The following is a 23209-nucleotide window of genomic DNA, read 5'->3' on the forward strand; positions in this document are numbered from 1 at the left end:
TTCTGCTACTGGTTCTGATGTTCCAGGTACTCCCTTCTGCAGCTGAAATGCCCAGTCCCAGCTCTGGGTGCCGGCTGAACAGAAGCAGCAGGATGAACTACTTTAGTGATGGGGACTTGATCATTGGGGGAATTCTCCAGATACATGATATGTTCTGCAATAATTGTTTTGAAAGTATAGATGACCCAGCTTGTGTATCGTAAGGAGAAGTTACTTTTGTTTTTTAATGTCTACAGGATATACAGAATCATTGTACTGAGTTGAGAGTATTAGTAAATACAATATGTTTTTTTTAGAAGATCGCAGTTGTGGAGGGAAAAATACAGTAAATGTAGAAATGAATGAAACTCCCATAAATGTTTATTCCCAGTCTCACAAACCCTGTATAAGGTCTCACCTTCCCCCTCGGTGCCATTTGCCATTATACATTACTGAGTGACATGGGCTGCCTGGGTCACTATGGGTTATAGGGAGAGTGGGACAGAAAGGCACAAAGTAATACACTTTATATAAATGTAATTCATGTTTTCATACATAAAACAACAGTAGGGCTCATTTATTAATGGATCAGCACAGACACTAGGTGCATTAATGGGAGAAAGCTGCACTTGAACCTCCCCACTCACTACAAGTGCAACAAGTCATGACTCCTGCCTTGTGCAGTCGGTAAGTACTGGGCCTGTGGGTGCGAGGGGAAGGGAGAGCCCTGTATGAATAGGGTGCTAGTAAGGTGGGTGCAGTCAGTAAGTACTGGGCCTGTGGGTGCGAGGGGCAGGGAGAGCCCTGTATGAATAGGGTGCTAGTAAGGTGGGTGCAGTCGGTAAGTACTGGGCCTGTGGGTGCGAGGGGAAGGGAGAGCCCTGTATGAATGGGGTGCTAGTAAGGTGGGTGCAGTCAGTAAGTACTGGGCCTGTGGGTGCGAGGGGCAGGGAGAGCCCTGTATGAATAGGGTGCAGTCGCTAAGTACTGGGCCTGTGGGTGCAAGGGGCAGGGAGAGCCCTGTATGAATAGGGTGGGGTAAATGGGTACAATAGATATATGGCATAAGAATCACACACTAATGCTGCTTAATACTGTCGGTTGGGTGTAATACAACCCCTACTGCAGCATTTTTCAACCACTGTTCCACGGCACACTAGTGTGCCGCGAGATGTTGCCTGGTGTGCCGTAGGCAGGGCACCAATGTACTAGGGGGGCACTGCTGCTGGGCACCAATGTACTAGGGGGGCACTGATGCTGGGCACCAGTGTACTAGGGGGGCACTGATGCTGGGCACCAGTGTACTAGGGGGGCACTGCTCTTGGCACCAATGTACTAGGGGGGCACTGCTGCTGGGCACCAATGTACTAGGGGGGCACTGCTGCTGGGCACCAATGTACTAGGGGGGCACTGCTCTTGGCACCAATGTACTAGGGGGGCACTGCTGCTGGGCACCAGTGTACTAGGGGGGCACTGCTGCTGGGCACAGAGTTAAATTTTTTAACATTTTCTAATGGTGGTGTGCCTCGTGATTTTTTTCATGAAACAAGCGTGCCTTTGCCCAAAAAAGGTTGAAAAACACTGCCCTACTGTATACATTACCCACAACTTGCACCAGACTCACAAAAAATACACACACGCTAAGGTGGAATCTCAGTGGGTACATCTTGGTACATAGGTGCAATGACAAAGGAAGTACAGATGCAGCCAGCAAGTTTTCACATTTTGTCTCACCATGTCCAGACACCATTTTTTGGGAGTTAAATCTCTAGATGGTGCTAGAGTTTAAAGACTTGGCAGTAAAACACATTAGAAAACCCCATAGACCATGTGTCCTCTGGTGGTGAATAATTTTTTTTTTTTTTTGGAAGAGACATAACACAACAATGTGGTAAAGGATCTTGGCTCCATCTATATGTGGACAAATGCTGCATTTGGAAAGGAAAGGAGACAGATGCACTGTAAATGTAAATACTCACCATTATCTTTGTATTTAACCTCATTAATTGATATTTAAACCTCTCTCCCTACATAACAGTATCTCATTCAGACACTATCGCCACCTACTGGTTCTCATTTATACGATTGAGGAGATCAATAAGGATCCGGAGATCCTGCCTAATGTGACTTTGGGCTATCGGATCTATGACTCCTGTGCCTCGGGAATAAAGTCTTTTGCAAGTGCTTTTGGCATCCTGTCTGGAACAGAACAACCAATCCCAAATTACAGCTGCTGGAATAACAGGAAGGTTGTGGGGTTCATAGGAGACTTGTCTTCTGTTTCATCTCTGTCCATCGCGTGGCTTGCAGGGATCTACAGGTACCCTCAGGTCTGTGCTGAAATAACATATTCCATAGACTGCTAGTAAATTCAACCTATTACTTTTTTTCCCCTTATTTTTAGCGTGTGATGGAGTGGGTTGGACTCAGTGTTAGACTGGGTCTAATTGGACCCACCAGAGAACAGGACACCCAGGGTTCATACTCACAGCAAGTACATAAAAATAGCATTAAATGTTATATGTGTTTTGTAGGAAATATCTTTGTCTGGGGCCCACTAGGAATTCCAATGGAAGACTCAGTTCTGGGTCATAGCACTAAATGTATAAAGCTCCCCCTACGTAACATTATTCTGTTGTGAATTGATGGATTTCAGGATTTAATATTTCTCTGCTTTGGGTGTTTCATAGATTCTCTATAAAGCAAAGAGACTTAAAGTCCCAGAATCCATTATTTTACAATGAAGTAAGATATGGGAGGGTTTACATTACATTGTGATCCAAAGGGGGTGGAAAATAATGGAATGTGGAATGAGATTTCTGTGAAAAAAAAATCTTTTTTATTCTTCAAATATTGTTAATGCAATGAGCTAGTAAAAAATAGGAGTTATATGGGGTATATTTTCCCTTTAAAGTGATTTATATAACCATTAAAAGTATATGTTAGTGAGCTCAATAGTTACTTTTCGGTATAGCTGGGTGATATGTTTTACTCTGAATGTATTCTAGTGTTTCAGGCACCTATTACCAAGCTGCTGTACCCTGAAGCCCAGCAAGTTATTTTGTAGCCAAGATGTCTCTCCTGCTCATTATCTTTAACTATAGGCTTCAACTAGTATAGATACAGTGGTTCTTGAAAGTTTGTCAACCTTATGAATGTGACCTAAAAACATCATCTGATTTTCAAACAAAGTAGATGAAGAAAACCTAGAGTAACACATTAAACAAAAATAATTATATTTGGTCATGTATTTATTAAAAAAAATGATCCAATAACATATCTGTGTGTGTCAAAAGTAAGTGGATCCTTAGGCTTATCATATAACTTGAAGATAAAATCAGAAGTCCGGTGTTTTCAGTCAATGGGAAGACAATCAGGTGTGAGCAAGACCCTGTTTTATTTAAAGAGCGGGGATCCATCAAAGCCTGATCACACATACAACACATTTGTGGATATGTATCATGGCCTGAACAAAGGAGACGTCTGAGGACCTCAGAAAACAAAGAGTTGTTGATGCCCATAAAGCTGGAAAAGGTGACAAGACTGTCTCTAAAGACTGTAGACTCCACCAATCAACAGATTGTGTACAAATGGAGGAAATTTAAGACCATTTTTACTCTACCCAGAAGTGGTCTCTTATCAAAGATAACTCCAACTGCAAGGTGGCGTCTAATAGTCCAAGAGGTTAAACAGGAACCCAGAGTAACTTATAAGCAACTGAAGGCCTGTCTCACATTGGTGAATGTTTATGTTCATGAGTCCCACCATAAGGAGAACAATAATCAGCAATGGTGTGTATGGCACGGTAGCAAGGAGAAAGCCCCTAAAAATATTGTTGACCGTCTACAGTTTGCTAAAGATCATGTGGACAAACCAGAAGGATATTAGAAGAATGTTTTGGGGATGGCTGAAACCAAAATAAAACTTTTTTGGCTTGAGGAGTGTTACTTTTGGAGAAAGATAAACTCTGTATTTCAGCATAATGGCATTATCCCTGTATCTATGAAACATGGTGATGGGAGTGTTCTAGTTTGGGCCTGTTTTGCTGCATCTGGGCCTGTACAACTTGCCATTATTGATGGAACAATGAATTTTGAATTACACTAGAGATTTCTAAAGGAAAATGTCTGGACATTTGTCCGTAAATTGAATCCTAAACATGTAAGTTATTCTACCAAAGAATGGTTAAAAAGAATAAAATCAATGTTCTGGAATGGCCAAAGTCAAAGTCCTGACCTTAATCCCACTGAAATGTTGCAGAAGGACCAAAAGTGAGCACTTCATGTGAGGAAACCCACCAACATCCAAAAGCGGAAGCTGTTCTGTATGGGGGAATGGGCAAAAATTCATACATGACCAAATACAATATTTTTTTTCACTTTTAGGACTTATTCTAAAAGATCAGATGATGTTTTAGGTCATTCATATAATAATATAGAACATTTTAAAGGGTTCGCAAGCTTTCAAGCACCGCTGTATATCTCAGTGCCCTACACAAGGTTTTATTTTTGAATAATAAAATTCTTTTGTCCCATGAGTGCTAAGATCTTTCTATACAGTTTTATTTTTAAAGGGGACCTGTCACCCTAAGAAATAATTCCAAATTGTTTTCTGTCATGTTTGTCAAGAAAAATAAACTTAACTTACACTATATACATTACTTTAATCTTATTTTCTTCAGCCTTGGAATTCACAATTGCAGGAAGCAGGTAGCTGCCATTTTGTGGGCTCTGTTATTAAAACAAGCTTTGTATTCTGCCAAACCTTGTTTCTGTGCCAGTATGGGGGGACCTGATGCCCATGTTTATGGACTGGTTACACAATTAGATGGTGAGGAAGGAGGGGGAATGTGAGGAGTGCAGCAACATCTAAGAAGTTCTGAACTGAACTAAAGTGCATCTACTACCAAATCTTATATCTTGAATGCCCGGGTTTGTGACCTTACAATAACAGCATTTTGGGCAATTTTATCATTTTTTGGAGTGGCATATAATATACAGTAACATTAGTAATTATAGCGTGGCAATATTTATTGCATTTGCTCATTACTTCTGTTTAAAGAAACTTTAAACTTCTTTTAGAAGTTTCAATATTTGCACCATAAGTCATTATGACAGAAAAGATCCCCAAATACGTTACCAACCCTGCGGCTGGGGGTGCAGGGTTGGTAACGTATTTGGTGATCTTTTCTCCTACACAATGTCAGGGCCTGAGACCTTCTAGACCAGTAAGATGAAGCTAAGGTGGAAGCAAGATACTTTGGAAGGGGTTGAACAAGCCAAAGTCCAATAGGAATGTGTCCAAGTTAGTAGTCTGAGCAAGAACAGTTCAGGTCAAGTTTTGCAAAATGAATCACCACCCTAAGTCCTGCCTGTATATATAGGTTACCCAGACTTATGATTTCTGTCACATGATTGTTCTCTAAACATCAATAACAAAGAATTAGCTAAAATAAATAAGCATCTGTATTTGCATATTAAATTAGACTGACTGAAGGCATAAGCACATCAGGTTCAACCTTTTCAAATCCCTCTATAAGATAAATCAGATAAAGGAAAAACCCAAGGTTGGGCATCTATTAACTAATTTATTCATTCCTGCCCGCAAATTGCCATTTGGTGTAAAATATTTAAATGTAAATGCCAACTATATACAGAATTTTATGCTCTTTGTTGCTGAAATGTAATTTAACCCCCAATAATTCATTCCTTCACTACTTCCGTAACTTATCTTCTCTGATATTAAAAAAGTTTCATAACATGACAGTGAAAAGCTATGTAAACTTAAAATACATATTGAAATAAGTTTGAATAGGGAAAATTGTGTCATACTTATCGGGATTTTCCTTTCCTGGTCCTCTCCATGTCAATACTCTCCGGGATAGCCCCTCCCTCTCCTCAATGAAGAACCCAACCCCCCTAACTAATAAATTAGGAGGACTACCTCCCCTGGGTGTCTTTTTTGGGTTCTTTCCTTTCCTCACTCCTTTTCAGGAGTTGCTTTTGTTTATCAGGAAGGAAGGCTGGGCTGTGCTCTCCAAACCTGAAGGCCTGTAATTCACCCACTCTTTTCGCCGAAGTGATAGCTACCAGGAATACTACTTTAATGGTCAGAACCATAAGGAAATGGAGCTCAAAACTGAAAATGGACCTACTGAGAGCATACGTAGCACCAAAGGAAGATCCCACGGAGGACATAACGATCTCTTGGCTGGAAGAATCCTCATAGCCGCCTTGAAAAAACATTTGATTAACGGATGCAGGGCCAATCTGACCCCTGTTATGGCTGAGATAGCTGAGACTTGAGATCTCAGAGTGTTCACGCTGAGACCTTTATCCAGGCCTGACTGCAAGAATTCTAGAACCATGGAGTCTGAGATTGAGTTAACCGAACTAGGACCCGAATTGGCCCAAAATAAATCCCAAACTTTGGCATACTTAGCGTTGGTTGTAGATTTCCTGGATTGCAACAAAGTCTGGATGACCTTCCGAGACAATCCTTGAGACTCTAGCTTCTGCCTTTCAGCCTCCATGCCGTGAGGGCGAATGACCCTGGATCCGGATGGAAGAATGGACCCTGAGACAGCATAAGATCTGATGTCGGCACCCTCCATGGATGATCTATGGACAGCTACATCAGTTCCGTGAACCACGGTCTCCGTGGCCACGCAGGAGCTATGCATATCACCTCTGCTTGATCCTCTTTGATCTTCTGGATCGCCCTCTGAATAAGAGGGAGAGAAGTAAAGATATAGCCTAAACAGAACCTCGAAGTTTGAGTGAGAGCATCCACTGCTACTGCTTTCGGATTTGCTGTTGCTGGAGGAAGCCATCAGGTCTATTGAGGGTTGTCCCCATCTTTGCACCAAGGCTTTGAAAATTTTTGGACACAGGGACCACTCATGTCTGTCCTCAAAGCTCCTGCTTAGGACATCTGCCACTTTGTTCAATGGTCCTGGGACGTAAACGGCTGTGAAGTCCACTAAGAAAGTTTCTGCCCACTGGAGAATGGGCTGAACCTCGGCCAATAGCCTTGGGCTCCTTGTGCCCCCCTGCTTCCTGATGTAGGCCACTGCCGTCACATTGTCTGATTTGATCTTCAATCTCACCCCTCTCAGATGGTTCTGAAAATACCTGCAAGCTTGAAGAATAGCTCTTAGTTCTAAGACATTTGACGGCATGCCTGATAAGGGAGAGGGCCACTGCCCTTGAGCTACCTTTGAGCCTAATACTGCTCGCCAGCCCAGGCCTGAAGCATCTGTTGACATGACCACCCATTTGGCCGGGAAGAGTTCGACCCCTCTGGCTAAATTGTATTGCTCTTCCCACCAAAGGAGAGCAAAGAGAGTGCTTGACTGCTTGAGGTCTCGATGAAGCCAGTATAATAAGGTTGTCTAAATAATGAAAGAGACGAATCCTCTGCCATCTCAAATGGGCCACCAAAGTCACTAAGATCTTCGAGAAGACCCTCGGAGCCTTTGCCAACCCGAACGGAAGGCACGGGAACTGAAAGTGATGACTCCCAACAGCAAATCTCAGGAACCTTTGGTCCTGCTCCGCAATTGGGACATGATGGTAAGCATCCCTTATATCCATGGAACACATCCAATCCCCCATGGAAATTGCTGACTTCACTGACTCTATCGAGTCCATCCTGAAATGCTGGACTTTTAAAGCCTTGTTTACCCTTCCGAGGTCCAGAATTGGTCTCCATGCCCCCGAAGTCTTCTGGATTATGAAGAATCGAGAGTAAACGCCTTTCCCTATTTGATCCAAGGGAACTCAACTTATGACATGTTGCTTTAACAGAGATGCTAGGCACTCCTGTAGAGCTGTTCTTTTGGCTTTGTCTATCGGAATAGGGGAAGCAAGGAAACTTGGTACTGGGGGTCCCGAGAAGAATTCCAATCTTTACCCTTGACCTATGATCCCCAGTACCCATTTGTCTTCTATGGATTTTTCCCAGGCGGCCTGAAAATGTTGGAGTCTTCCTCCTAGGATAAACCCCTGGGTTGCACCACCTTCATAATTGTTTGTGTGAATTCGCAGCGGCCTTTTCTTTGGGGAGGCGGAAGAAGCCTGACTGACCGCCCTTCCAATTGACTTGTCTGCCTGACTCTCTTCTGGCACGAAAGAAACGACGTTCATAAGGAATGAATCTGGGTTTAGAAGAAAATCTCCCTCTGAATGGTTGCTTGCCTGCTACCTTATTTTTCTTTTGCGGTAGCAACTCTTGCCCCCAGAAGCCTTAGAAATGAGATCTTCCAGCTTCTTACATAGTAACATAGTAAGTTGGGTTGAAAAAAGACATACGTCCATCAAGTTCAACCATAATGCCTATATATAACCTGCCTAACTACTACTAACCAAACAAGACCTGGCCTTGAAATGGTAGTGCGCAGAGGGCTGCTTTGGAAGCTGTATCCGCCTCCCACGATTTAAGCCACAAGGCCCTCCTGGCCGCCACTGACAGAGATAAGGATCTGGAAGCTAATCGGATCTGATCCACCGCCGAATTGACTAGGTATGCTGAACCCAACTTCAATTCTTTGAGGCCATCCAGAATCTCTGATCTGTCTCTCCCCTCTCTGAGGGCTGAGTCAATGTTTGCTAACCATACCTCTAAGGCCTTGGCTACTGAAAGGTTGGCAATGGCCGGTTTGAGGCTTTCTCCCGCAAAGGAAAAGGCTCTTTTCAAATCTGCATCCAGCCTTTTATCCATGGCATCCTTCATTGCCGCATGATCATCAATAGGCAGAAGAGTACTTTTATAAAGGTTCAAAACAGGAGCATCCACCTTAGGGATCGTGCAAATGTCCTTCATATCTTCCTCTTTAAACGGATACAATCTACTGCATCTAGGATATACTGAAGATCATTTAGAAGGAGTCTCCCATTCTGCCTTAATAAGGCCCATTACCTCCTGATGAAGAGGAAACGTCTGGCCTTTGACCTTAGGTGAAGGTAGGACGGATGAAGAAGCAGAAGCCTGGCTATCATCTTCCAAAGCTAAAGAGGCTCTAACCGCTTTGATAAGAGGCTGAACAAGAGCAAAGTTGAAGGAAGAATGAAGTTCCTCTTCCTCATCTGATGACCCTGAAGATAGGTCTTCCGATGCCCTAGCCGCAAAAGCATCCTCTGGATCTAACTCTAACTCCAAGCGGGGCCCTCTAGAAGTAGAGGCTGTAGAACTCACTTCCATTGCCACCGCCTCTTTAATCCAAGACAGGACATCCACCTTGGAATTGGACCCAAGTCCTAGAGCAGCTGTAAGGCATGTTTGGCATGGCTTTTTGTTAGGTAACGAAGGATCCGAACAGCCCAAACAGCTAGCAGCTGATGTCTGTATGACATTAACTTCTGGATCTAGCACCTCCGTAGACTTCTCTCTTGATCTGGATGGCTTCATCACACTGCAACCAGACAAGAAGAAAACAGGGGAAACATATTAAATGTACCCACCATCCTAACCCTTCTCAGTAAAAATTTTTTTTTTTTTTTTTACCTCAACCAGGAAAGGAAGACTTTTTAGGGGTGGCAGCTGGGATGAGACAGGGGCAAAAGCAACCTGCAAAACAAATAGCAAACAAATTAGGAACCCCTAAGGAGAGGTTCCTACAAGCAGGTAACTTAAGCACATCCCCCTAACTTACCAGAACTGAGCACTAAACTCCTACGCTGGAAGCTGGAACAACAGGCAGCAACCAAATTAAGGCAAATTTGCCTTAAATAGTGCCATAACTCCTCCCCCAGGCACCCAAGAATCGCCCAGGAGAAAGAAGGTCTGCACCGGAATCAGATCCGGACCTACAGCTCCCCAGAAAAATAGGAGAGTTTCTAATCCAACGGATCCGCGAGCCACAAGTTCTGGATCGCCACCAGCAAAACCAGAAACCGGAAGTGACATGCAAAATCACGCTCTCCCGAGATCGCGCACCCGCGCGTGAAATCGTGCACGCGCACAAACACGCCGCCGCAAGTGCCCAGCTTCCCGGAGTAAGTGCTTCGGTTCCCAGCGAGAAACTAACCTGCCACCACCCCTTGTCTGCTGCTCAAAAATTAAAAACGAGCTGGAGAAGCCACAGCTCCTATGTGCCAGACGCCCTTGGTGAGGCAGGCTGGTAGGGCCTAAGCGCAGGGAGAGCAGCGTCATGATCCCACGGACCTGACAAAGTTAGAGGTAAGCTGCAGGGGAAAACCTGAAGGCAAAACCCCTTTCTCTGCGACGCTCACTAGCAAGCCCCTGCTTCCTTCCTGAAAAACTCCTGAAAAGGAGTAAGGAAAGGAAAGAACCCAAAAAAAGACACCAGGGGAGGTAGTCCTCCTAATTTATTAGTTAGGGGGGTTGGGTTCTTCATTGAGGAGAGGGAGGGGCTATCCCGGAGAGTATTGACATGGAGAGGACCAGGGAAATTATATTGCGCTTGACTATTCCCTTATCTACTTCTTTTGAGCTATTTTTTTGTAAAAGAAATCTGTATTTTTCTTCTATTTGCAGATCAGTTACGGCTCTGCTGATCCCATATTTAATAACAGACTGGAGTTTCCGTCTTTCTACCGAATGGCCCCCAATGTGTTATCTGAAATTGATGCTATAATGAGCCTGATTGGGCATTTTGGCTGGAAATGGGTTGGGCTTGTTGTAATGGATGATGACATTGGGCACAGGGCCAATAAGAGGCTGCAAGAAGCAATGAGCAAAGATGGCGTCTGTTTGGCCTTCCACATTATACTCAGAGATGTGTCTGAAATTGATCTGGAATATCTCACAGAAATTAGAGGAATAATCTACAGAAGCTCGGCTAAGGTGGTCATTCTTTTTCTCAGTTCAGAAAGTGCTGACTATATTTCTGTTTCATTTGAGGATTTCAAAATTCCTCATAAAATATGGATTGCAACCTCATCTGTCTCCCGTATAGTTGAGCTGAAATATTTACCGACATTAGCAGCTCTCAACGGTACTTTGGTACTTTCCTTGCAACAAGGGGAGATTCCTGGTTTTAAGAAGTTTTTCTATTCCTTAAATCCATATAAATATCAACATAATATTTTATTTAGAAGATTTTGGGAAATGTTATTTCATTGCACCTTTTTACCTGTGCCAGTCAGCAGACCACTTGAAACTTGTACCGGGAATGAAACATTTGATGATACAGTTCTGGAATCCTACGGAACATTTAATTACAGAATAGCTTATGGGGTTTACACTGCAGTTTACACAATGGCTCACACTCTCCATGAACTGTACGGCACAATGACACGTTCCCCTAAATCAGCAGAGAGCCTACACATGTACTTTAAGCAATGGCAGGTACGTTCCTTTGTACAGTTATGGGAATTATACTGTGTGTTAATTGATACAGACACGAGATTCTCTGCACTTACCCATATCATAGAATAGTAACATGTTGTGCCCAGTAATAAAGTGCCCTCCCCTTTAAACGTAACAGGAATTGTTTGTCCATATATTGCAATATATTCAAGTTGGCTAGCTACATCAAAGTCATCCCCAATCTGGCCCCTCCTACACTCACTCACCCCCGGTCTGGCCTGTCCTACACTCACTCACCCCCGGTCTGGCCAGTCCTACACTCACTCACCCCCGGTCTGGCCTGTCCTACACTCACTCACCCCCGGTCTGGCCTGTCCTACACTCACTCACCCCCGGTCTGGCCTGTCCTACACTCACTCACCCCCGGTCTGGCCCCTCCTACACTCACTCACCCCCGGTCTGGCCTGTCCTACACTCACTCACCCCCGGTCTGGCCTGTCCTACACTCACTCACCCCAGTCTGGCCTGTCCTACACTCACTCACCCCCGGTCTGGCCTGTCCTACACTCACTCACCCCCGGTCTGGCCTGTCCTACACTCACTCACCCCCGGTCTGGCCTGTCCTACACTCACTCACCCCCGGTCTGGCCTGTCCTACACTTACTCACCCCCGGTCTGGCCTGTCCTACACTCACTCACCCCCGGTCTGGCCTGTCCTACACTCACTCACCCCCGGTCTGGCCTGTCCTACACTCACTCACCCCCGGTCTGGCCTGTCCTACACTCACTCACCCCCGGTCTGGCCTGTCCTACACTCACTCACCCCCGGTCTGGCCCGTCCTACACTCACTCACCCACGGTCTGGCCTGTCCTACACTCACTCACCCCCGGTCTGGCCAGTCCTACACTCACTCACCCCCGGTCTAGCCTGTCCTACACTCACTCACCCCAGTCTGGCCTGTCCTACACTCATTCACCCCCGGTCTGGCCAGTCCTACACTCACTCACCTCCGGTCTAGCCTGTCCTACACTCACTCAACCCCGGTCTGGCCTGTCCTACACTCACTCACCCCCAGTCCAGCCAGTCCTACTCTCACTCACCCCCGGTCTGGCCTGTCCTACACTCACTCACCCCCGGTCTGGCCAGTCCTACACTCACTCACCCCCGGTCTGGCCCCTCCTACACTCACTCACCCCCGGTCTGGCCTGTCCTACACTCACTCACCCCCAATCTGGCCCCTCCTACACTCACTCACCCCCGGTCTGGCCTGTCCTACACTCACTCACCCCCGGTCTGGCCTGTCCTACACTCACTCACCCCAGTCTGGCCTGTCCTACACTCACTCACCCCCGGTCTGGCCAGTCCTACACTCACTCACCCCCGGTCTAGCCTGTCCTACACTCACTCACCCCAGTCTGGCCTGTCCTACACTCATTCACCCCCGGTCTGGCCAGTCCTACACTCACTCACCTCCGGTCTAGCCTGTCCTACACTCACTCAACCCCGGTCTGGCCTGTCCTACACTCACTCACCCCCAGTCCAGCCAGTCCTACTCTCACTCACCCCCGGTCTGGCCTGTCCTACACTCACTCACCCCCGGTCTGGCCAGTCCTACACTCACTCACCCCCGGTCTGGCCTGTCCTACACTCACTCACCCCCGGTCTGGCCAGTCCTACACTCACTCACCTCCGGTCTAGCCTGTCCTACACTCACTCACCCCCGGTCTGGCCTGTCCTACACTCACTCACCCCCGGTCTGGCCTGTCCTACACTCACTTACCCCCGGTCTGGCCTGTCCTACACTCACCCCAGTCTGGCCTGTCCTACACTCACTCACCCCCGGTCTGGCCTGTCCTACACTCACTTACCCCCGGTCTGGCCTGTCCTACACTCACTTACCCCCGGTCTGGCCGGTCCTACACTCACTTTCCTCTGGGTTAATAAGTATTCTAATACTTCATTACTTTTCACAAGGAATACATTTTACCTGCAACTTGCATTCCAAGCTAAAAACTCCCAAATCATTATCCTATCTAACGGCCTGTAGTTGGGAATTGTGGGAACTAAAAATGGGACAAACAATCGCTGTTTTGTTTAAAAAGGAAAGGCATTTTCATTAGCTTTATGCACAACCCCCCCACTTATTACATGGCACTAAGTTTGCCCCGTAGCAGTAACCCATATTGACCAATAAGATGTTGGCTTTAAACAATTGACCAGTAAATTCTACCTGATTAGTTGCTATGGGTTACTGCTCTTGGGTAGTGATGAGCAAATCTGTCCTATTTTGCTTCACCGAAAAATTAGTGAAAAAGGGAAATTAGCAAAAGAGGGAAAAATCCGTGAAACGCACTTGTCACGCAGCTTTTTTGTCACGCAGCTTTTTTTTTCCCATGACCGCTTTAGTGCCTAAGTTTTTTTTAAACAATCCGCCAATGGTGAAATTTGAAAATTCTCTGCGAATCCATGCCTGGCAAAAAAATTTGCTCATCACTACTCTTGGGAAAACTTAGTTCCTTTCATTACATATCTTCTAAAATGCCCTAATTATCTCAATATATTGGTAAAGGAGTCGAGCAGAGGATCTTTTCTTGACTGTATACATTTTGTGGTCCCTCATTGCACCCCCTGTTACCGTTTTAAATTTTTTAATGATCAGTAGGACTTTCCTTGTTAATAGTTTCTTAGTTACATATATTTAAGTTGGGTTAAAAAACAAAGAAAGATAATATTGCATCAAATTTAGCACCTCAAAATTATCTCCAATACTACTTATATATATAGTGTTGGAGATAATGTTAGTCCATCTTTAAATAAATAATTTTTTGTCTCCGTAAGACCTGTGAGCGCAGTTCCATTCATAGACGTGAGTGCCAGGTAAACTCCTGCATAGCATTTCCCTTTAGCAGGGAAGATCTGTGCCTTTAAAGATGCCCCCAGTAGCCTCCCAAAAGCTGCCCAGAGCCTACTGAGCATGTGCGTGTCACGGGCACTTCTAGCAAAATCCAACATGCCTAGAACAACTGTGAAGGTCTGGGTCATTACTGTGAGATGCTAAACCTTTAGTCTGGTGTAGTATGTTCAATAATAAAATATGGAATTTCTAGTCATATTCATTTGTAGGGTTTAGTTCTCCTTTAAAAACTATGTGTACCTTTAAATCTTTTTAAGCTAAATGCATTGATGCCACATGTGACATTCAGAACGTCTTCTGGGGACAAAATATACTTTAAAGACAATGGAGACCCACAAGCCCATTATGATATAGTGAAATGGTACTTCTTCAACACAACAAACATTAAAAACATAAAGGTTGGAAGCTTTGACACATCCAAATCTGATGGGAAACTATTTGTCAATGACAGCGCCAATCTCTGGAGCCCACACTTTTCTGAGGTAACAGCACCGATACAATCTGTTTCCTTTGTGTGTAAGTATAAGGAACGGGATTTGTATGCAAACCCTCTTCGTCAAAGAAATCACCAAAATATATCTAATAAACCCATTATTTATTTCAGGTTTAGGTTCCCTCTGTTACTCTAGGGGCCGTATTTGTTATTGATCACGTTTCAAGTTCTATATTTTTGTCCCAGATGTAGGAGGACCCAAGCTAGATCTCCATTTATGTAAAGAGCCAGGTAGTCATTATTCTTGATTTGAAGGCCATGTTAGGGTGGCTCCCCATTAAGCCTCTGCAGGTAGAGGTCTTCTCAGAACTGTTAGTTTCCATGGAAGTCCTCCTCCAGGAGCCAGTGAGAAGGACTTGTATATACAGAGATACCAAATGCAGGGACCTCAGTTGCAAAGGGGCAATGTTATTCATCTTCATTTCTAAATCCCAGCCAGTAAGAATACCCCTATGTAGCTATAGCTCATTATTATTATTATTATTATTATTATTGGGCTTTAACTTAACATTTCCATTCTACCCCACAGTTTGTCCATTCTCGCTGTAGCGAGCCCTGTAAGCCTGGATTCAGGAAAGCTAAAGTAGAAGGGGCGCCAAGTTGCTGTTATACCTGTGTACTGTGTGCCGATGGGGAGATGTCTAACATAACAGGTACGTCTGGTCTCAAAGGCAAAGTGGGAAATCAAAAGTGAGAGGTAAATTTAAAATGGATAAATCTGTTTTTTAAAATTGAAACAATGAACCACAGACTTCCATCACATTCACGGACTAACAAACTGCTCTCCAACAGTGTGTTGAATCCCATTGGGACCCTTAGGGGCCCATTCATGAAACCACAAATTTTTTGTGGTTAAAAGCACGATTGGAAAAATTCTTTTCTTGGTGGTATGAAAATATTGTGGTTGCGATCCGAAAATCACAAAATTATTGGAACCGAACGTTCATAAATGGTGCAAGAACCTTTCTGGCTTTGAAACTTCAATATATGATGTTGGAAGTCTCCCATAGGACTCAATGGCACTCTGCAGCTCCAAACCGGCTCAAGGAAAGTCTCCCATAGGGCTCAATGGCACTCTGCAGCTCCAACCCGGCCCAAGGAAAACCTCCCATAGGGCTCAATGGCACTCTGCAGCTCCAACCTGGCCCAAGGAAAGCCTCCCATAGGGCTCAATGGCACTCTGCAGCTCCAACCCGGCCCAAGGAAAGTCTCCCATAGGGCTTAATGGCACTCTGCAGCTCCAACCTGGCCCAAGGAAAGTCTCCCATAGGGCTCACTGGCACTCTGCAGCTCCAACCCGGCCCAAGGAAAGTCTCCCATAGGGCTCAATGGCACTCTGCAGCTCCAACCCGGCCCAAGGAAAGTCTCCCATAGGGCTCAATGGCACTCTGCAGCTCCAACCCGGCCCAAGGAAAGTCTCCCATAGGGCTCAATGGCACTCTGCAGCTCCAACCCGGCCCAAGGAAAGTCTCCCATAGGGCTCAATGGCACTCTGCAGCTCCAACCCGGCCCAAGGAAAGTCTCCCATAGGGCTCAATGGCACTCTGCAGCTCCAACCTGGCCCAAGGAAAGCCTCCCATAGGGCTCAATGGCACTCTGCAGCTCCAACCCGGCCCAAGGAAAGCCTCCCATAGGGCTCAATGGCACTCTGCAGCTCCAACCCGGCCCAAGGAAAGTCTCCCATAGGGCTCAATGGCACTCTGCAGCTCCAACCCGGCCCAAGGAAAGTCTCCCATAGGGCTCAATGGCACTCTGCAGCTCCAACCCGGCCCAAGGAAAGTCTCCCATAGGGCTCAATGGCACTCTGCAGCTCCAACCCGGCCCAAGGAAAGTCTCCCATAGGGCTCAATGGCACTCTGCAGCTCCAACCCGGCCCAAGGAAAGTCTCCCATAGGGCTCAATGGCACTCTGCAGCTCCAACCCGGCCCAAGGAAAGTCAAAATACCAAAGCTTGAATGAATTCCGAAATGGTCATAGTCTTCGCGAAAATTACGGCTTTTTCATGGAAGTTAACACAATTTTAACAATATTATCTTGGTCATTATGAAAAGTTCTATAAATTTGAAAAAATATGATTTTTTTAAAAAAAAATTGTGCTTTCATGAATGGGCCCCTCAGTCTGTACACTTTATGTAACATACTTTATGTACTGTATCGCAGGGACCAATCCACTGTACACCAGCATACACACAATTGAAGACTTGCTAGACTACTGCAGTCTCACGTTTCTGCCTCATGTAGATCTATACCATACGGCCCTAACATACCAACTGAAACTGTTTGAATATTTTTCAATATTGATTTTCATCAAATATATCTTTAACAATTGCAATCTTCATCCCTCTTGCTAATGTGTTTGATTTTCTTATTATATGTTATTATTATAATTAATTTGGCAACTGGCTGATAACAACCCCTAGTTGTACCCCAAACAATTTTGTGACCATTTTTTTTACAGATGCCCAGAGTTGTATGAAATGCTCTATATATGAAAAGTCAAATACTGGAAGAACCAGCTGCATCCCGAGGGATATAAATTGCCTTTCCTATGGAGACCAACTGGGCGCTACTTTATCCTCCATCTCTGTAATATTATCCCTCACTTGTGCTGTAATCCTGGGAATCTTTATAAAGTACCGCGAGACTCCTATAGTGAGAGCCAACAACCGATATCTCAGCTGTCTCCTCCTCATCTCTCTCATGTTGTGTTTCCTCTGCACTTTATTATTCATTGGGCGCCCAACTCAGATATGTTGTCTCCTCCGACAAGTAACATTTGGGATTGTATTTACTATTTCTGTTTCTTCTGTGTTGGCTAAAACTCTCACAGTTATTATTGCCTTCAATGCCACAAAGCCTGGGAGCAAGCTGAAGAAATATGTAGGAACCCAACTGGCCATCATATTAGTCATTGTATGTTCTTTGGGTGAGATTGTCATCTCTGCTGTATGGTTGGCCTCCAATCCCCCATTTCCAGAGGCTGATACTCTCTCTGACCCAGACTATATTATTCTCCTGTGTAATGAGGGATCCGGCTATTTCTTCTTCTGTATAATTGGATATATAGGAACATTGGCCCTACTAAGTTTCATTGCTGCATTTCTAGCCAAGGATTTCCCTGACCGATTTAATGAGGCTAAAAACATCACTTTCAGTATGTTGGGGTTCTGTAGCGTGTGGGGGGCATTTGTCCCTGCATACCTGAGCAGTAAGGGCAGTAGAATGGTGGCAGTTGAGATATTTGCCATCTTATCCTCCAGTGCTGGGTTATTGGGCTGTATATTCATTCCCAAGTGCTATATCATATTTCTCAGGCCTGAACTGAACACAAAAGACCCCATTATAAAAAATGTTAGAAATATTTAAGACTAAGAATTGTTTAGAATCATGTGGTTGATGAAGAAGAGAAATATCAGTACAGGTATGGGACCTGTTATCCAGAATGCTCAGGAATGCTTCAGGATAAGGGATCTTTCTTTAATTTGAATCTCCAAAACTCATTTAAATATTGAATAAACCCAATAGGGCTGTTCTGCCCCCAATAAGGGGTAATTATATCTTAGTTGGGATCAAGTACAGGTACTGTTTTATTATTACAGAGAAAAGGGAATCATTTAACCATTAAATAAACCCAATAGGGCTGTTCTGCCCCCAATAAGGGGTAATTATATCTTAGTTGGGATCAAGTACAGGTACTGTTTTATTATTACAGAGAAAAGGGAATCATTTAACCATTAAATAAACCCAATAGGGCTGTTCTGCCCCCAATAAGGGGTAATTATATCTTAGTTGGGATCAAGTACAGGTAATGTTTTATTATTATAGAGAAAAGGGAATCATTTAACCATGAAATAAACCCAATAGGGCTGTTCTGCCCCAATAAGGGGTAATTATATCTTAGTTGGGATCAAGTACAGGTACTGTTTTATTATTACAGAGAAAAGGGAATCATTTAACCATTAAATAAACCCAATAGGGCTGTTCTGCCCCAATAAGGGGTAATTATATCTTAGTTGGGATCAAGTACAGGTACTGTTTTATTATTACAGAGAAAAGGGAATCATTTAACCATTAAATAAACCCAATAGGGCTGTTCTGCCCCAATAAGGGGTAATTATATCTTAGTTGGGATCAAGTACAGGTACTGTTTTATTATTACAGAGAAAAGGGAATCATTTAACCATGAAATAAACCCAATAGGGCTGTTCTGCCCCCAATAAGGGGTAATTATATCTTAGTTGGGATCAAGTACAGGTACTGTTTTATTATTACAGAGAAAAGGGAATCATTTAACCATTAAATAAACCCAATAGGGCTGTTCTGCCCCCAATAAGGGGTAATTATATCTTAGTTGGGATCAAGTACAGGTCCTGTTTTATTTCTACAGAAAAAAGGATATCATTTTATAAAATTTAAATGATTTGCTTATAATTGAGTCTATGGGAGATGGCCTTTCTGTAATTTTGAACTTTCTGGATAATTTTCAGCATTGTATATTCTGTTCATCCCAAAATTCAGTCGAAAGAAGCTCCAAACACTCCGGACTTTAGATTTAAAATTCCATCTTTATTGATCCATTAAAAAGCAAGTACCTAACGTGTTTCGTGCGCAGGCGCACTTAATCATATTCTGTTCATCCTATTTATCTATTTTATATCCTGTTATATTCTAAATTTTACATACTACCTTTGTTAAATACTTAATTGGTTAATAATAAAATCAGGTTTAAGCACTCTAAGGGGTATATTTATCATGCTGTGTAAAAAGTGGAGTGAAACATTACCTGTGATGTTGCTCATAGCAGCCAATCAGATGATTTGCTTTTGTTTTCTAATTCAGTTTCTCAATGGGTACGCACTCTAGATACGGGTTTTTCAACACATAGTGATAGCTATATTACCAAACACATAATCACACAATTTAAAATACTGAAGGATCTGACATCACGAATTCTGTCACCGCCCTTTTCTTAATTAACTCTTACTTAAAAACCACTGTGAATTTTACTTTATTTCTTTTAGTTAATCAGTTTAAATTTCACTAGTCTAGTTTCTAAATTATATTGTTCATTGCTAAATCTCATAAATATTAACTTAGTAAAACAACAAGTTAGCAATTACATATAGATATATTTATTCATTCAATACCAATTGAAATTTTTTCGAAAAAGTAACACCAATTGAAATTATTCAAAAATCAAGACCAATTGAAGTTTTTCGAAAAAATAAGACCAATTGAATTTTTTTCAAAAATCAAGACCAATTTAAATTTTTCCCGAAAAATTAAGACCAACTGAAATTTTTCAAAAATCAAGACCAATTGAAATTTTTCAAAAATTAAGACCAATTGAAATTTTTTCGAAAAAATAAGACCAATTGAAATTTTTCCCGAAAAATTAAGACCAATTGAAATTTTTCAAAAATTAAGACCAATTGAAACTTTTTCGAAAAATAAGACCAATTTAAATTTTTCAAAAATCAAGACCAATTTACATTTTTCCCGAAAAATTAAGACCAATTTAAATTTTTTTCGAAAAATTAAGACCAATTGAAATTTTTCAAAAAATAAAGACCAATTTAAATTTTTCCGGAAAATTAAACAAGACTAACTGAAACTTTTTAAAAGCCGACTTTTAAGCCTTAAAATTTATCTTCAACCATTCTAAACATACACAGCTGTGTCCTAATTACAGCCTATAAATTAACAATGACATAGTTATTTTTGTTTCTGCCTGACATATATTTATCAACTTTAATCCTGGGCTATGAATTCATTTATTTATTTTAAAGTTAAATTATATATTTTTACAATCTCTAAACAAAACAACTCACATCCCTTTTGACATTATCCCATTCGGTTGCCTAGTATCCGGTAGATATATCCACTTAACTTCCATTTTTAATAACATTTCTAACTGATTACCCCCGCGAGCTTTTGCCACAACTTTATCGATTTCTTGAATCTGCAACTTGGAAATATTGCCTGCGCTACAAATATTAAAGTGTCTCGACACCGTTGTAGCATCACTTTTATTTATTATTTGATTCAAATGTTGGCGCATTCAATGCTTTAGGGGCGCACAGTGCAGCCCACATATTGCACCCCACACTGCAAGCAGGTTGATAGATTAACTCCGCCTTTTGTGTTACAGTTTATAAACATTTTCATTTCGTATTCTTTTTCTGTTCTACTACTTTGAAAAGTCTTGGACACTCGTATATGAGTACAGGTCATACAGCGCCGCGACCCACATGTATAAGAACCCACAGAATCTAACCATGTTTTTCTTTGTTTTCTGGATTTATATTCACTCGGTGCCAGAATATTGCCAGGAGACGGAGCCCTTCTACTCACAAAGCGACAACCGTTTAATAAAATTTCCCTAATCTTCATATCGCCACATAGAACCGGAATATATTTTTAATTATCTGTTTAATATCATTAAACTGACAACTATATGCAGTAATAAACATGGGTACATCCAACTTTTTTCTTTGATTTCTTACTCCCTGTGTCCTTTAGAAGCTCAGCTCTACTTTTTTTCAGGGCAGACTGAAATGCTGTCCCCAAATCTTTTATGTTATAACCACTTCTCAGAAACCTATCTCTCAGATCACAAGATCTTCCTCCGAACTGCTATTTCTTAAACCACCTTCACCCGTGTCTGGAGTGTGTACCCATCGAGAAATTGTGCTTGTGACTGCTGGGTCCCTTTGCTACAGGTCTGGGGCGCTGCACCCGGACCACCGGATCAGTGGCGTGAATGTCCTTGAAAAACTGTGATTTACATGATAATTTAATGAAGAAATGAAAATAATTTTCCCTGGGTGAAGGGCATGGCACCCGGACCAACTCTGTGAAGGGGTGAGAGAATGTTTATTGAGACTGGCTGTTTTAAATTTTAAATTAGACTTGATGTGATGAGTGGCTTAGAGCAAATTTTGGTGGTGTTGTATTTAGTTTTCTGTTGATTTCTGATTGCTGATTGGTTGCCCTGGGCAACATCACCGGTAATGCTTCACTCCAGTTTTTACACAGCATGATAAATATACCCCTAAATAATTATCAGTGGGTGTGTCTCTCTCTATCTCCATCTCTCATCATCATCTCTTATCATCATCATCTCTCATCATCTCTTATCATCATCATCTCTCATCATCATCATCATCATCATCATCTCTTATCATCATCATCTCTCATCATCATCATCATCTCTTATCATCATCATCATCATCTCTCATCATCATCATCCATCATCCATCATCCATCATCCTCCATCATCATCCATCTCTTCACACATAAAATTTAAATGCAAGTTCTCACCACTTAGTGTCATCATCAGTGCATCCACCATTGTTCATTTAGGCCCCTAGGGGCCACACAGTTCAGCTCATGGATCCAATAGGCCTCCCGATGCAAAAGCCTCTTCTCCTCCCCAGGGACATTTTAGTATTTGTTCCATGGCATAGACCTAAATGGTGCTGGATTGTGCTTAGCCTCAGCCCAATGATTAGCTACAGCTTGTTGGCCTATATCCTGTTTTTTTCTTTAATCTTGTGGGCCCTCTTTGGATCCAGTGCTGCTTGTATTCTGGCCCTGTACATGCCAATATGCACCTTATGGTCTTGCCACAGTACAGTAAACCACACAGGCATTTGACGATATAGACCACGATGGATGTGTGCCGGTCATCCTTTGCTTAATAAGGTACACGCCACACAACCTGCACATTTGTAAACATCCAGTCACTTTGGGATATAGAAGCTTTTCTGTATTTATTGGGCCATTTGGGCTTAACAATTCCTTCAAATGACAACCTTTTAAATTTAGGCCTCTCTGAACCTAACAATATTTAAGTGATTTTTCTATCTCAAGTGACCTCTGTATTAAGAAATTCCCCTTAGCCATAAACTTCCCACCTACTGCAGCCAAATCATTTTCTGTCCTCTGCCTATCCATATAGCCCTCAGCATCTGTGATTTTGGCACTGAATTCAGGAGGTGCTTAGGGTGGTGGCTATGGTTAAGAAGTAAAATATTCCTATCACTACTTTTAATATAAATGGACACATCCCGTTTGTCATGTCCCTTAGAGACCAATATATGCAGAAACTCATAGATACCAAACTTTATCATAAATCTGATTGGACTATCCATGGCATTTAGTTCATCAGCCAGTATATTGAATTGCTCTGCCTTACCTGTCTATACAAAAAACAGATTGTCTATGAAGCAGCTGGATATATTAATCATATTCAAACCTGAAGTAATTTTTATATGAATTCATTCTTAGTAGGGTTAAAATAAATTCATTGAGGGGGGTCCAGTATAATTCAGATTATTCAACAGCAATTTCTTTACTGCCTCTATACCTGCTTTATGAGGAATACAAGCATTGCATGTCCATGGTAACCAAAAGCATGTCAGTTAATGATAATTCAATACTTCTAATAAATTTTTTTTTAAATCATTAGTGTCCTAATGACTATAATGGCAGTTATTAAAAGGAAACAAAGGATTTTTTTAAAAAACTATTGTTATTATTATTGTTC

The 23209-nt window shown here is 42.7% G+C and overlaps 1 protein-coding gene across 1 annotated transcript; it reads left to right on the forward strand.

Moving 5' to 3' along the window:
• Window positions 1-10623: 10623 nt before the first annotated feature.
• LOC116411011 (vomeronasal type-2 receptor 26-like) lies at window positions 10624-18024 on the forward strand. The gene is made up of 2 exons (XM_031902776.1): window positions 10624-10936; window positions 17117-18024. The coding sequence occupies exons 1-2, from the start codon at window positions 10624-10626 to the stop codon at window positions 18022-18024; spliced, it is 1221 nt and encodes a 406-aa protein (XP_031758636.1).
• Window positions 18025-23209: the final 5185 nt, after the last annotated feature.

Source organism: Xenopus tropicalis, chromosome 5, assembly GCF_000004195.4.
Source record: "Xenopus tropicalis strain Nigerian chromosome 5, UCB_Xtro_10.0, whole genome shotgun sequence".
Classification (NCBI taxonomy): Eukaryota; Metazoa; Chordata; class Amphibia; order Anura; family Pipidae; genus Xenopus; species Xenopus tropicalis.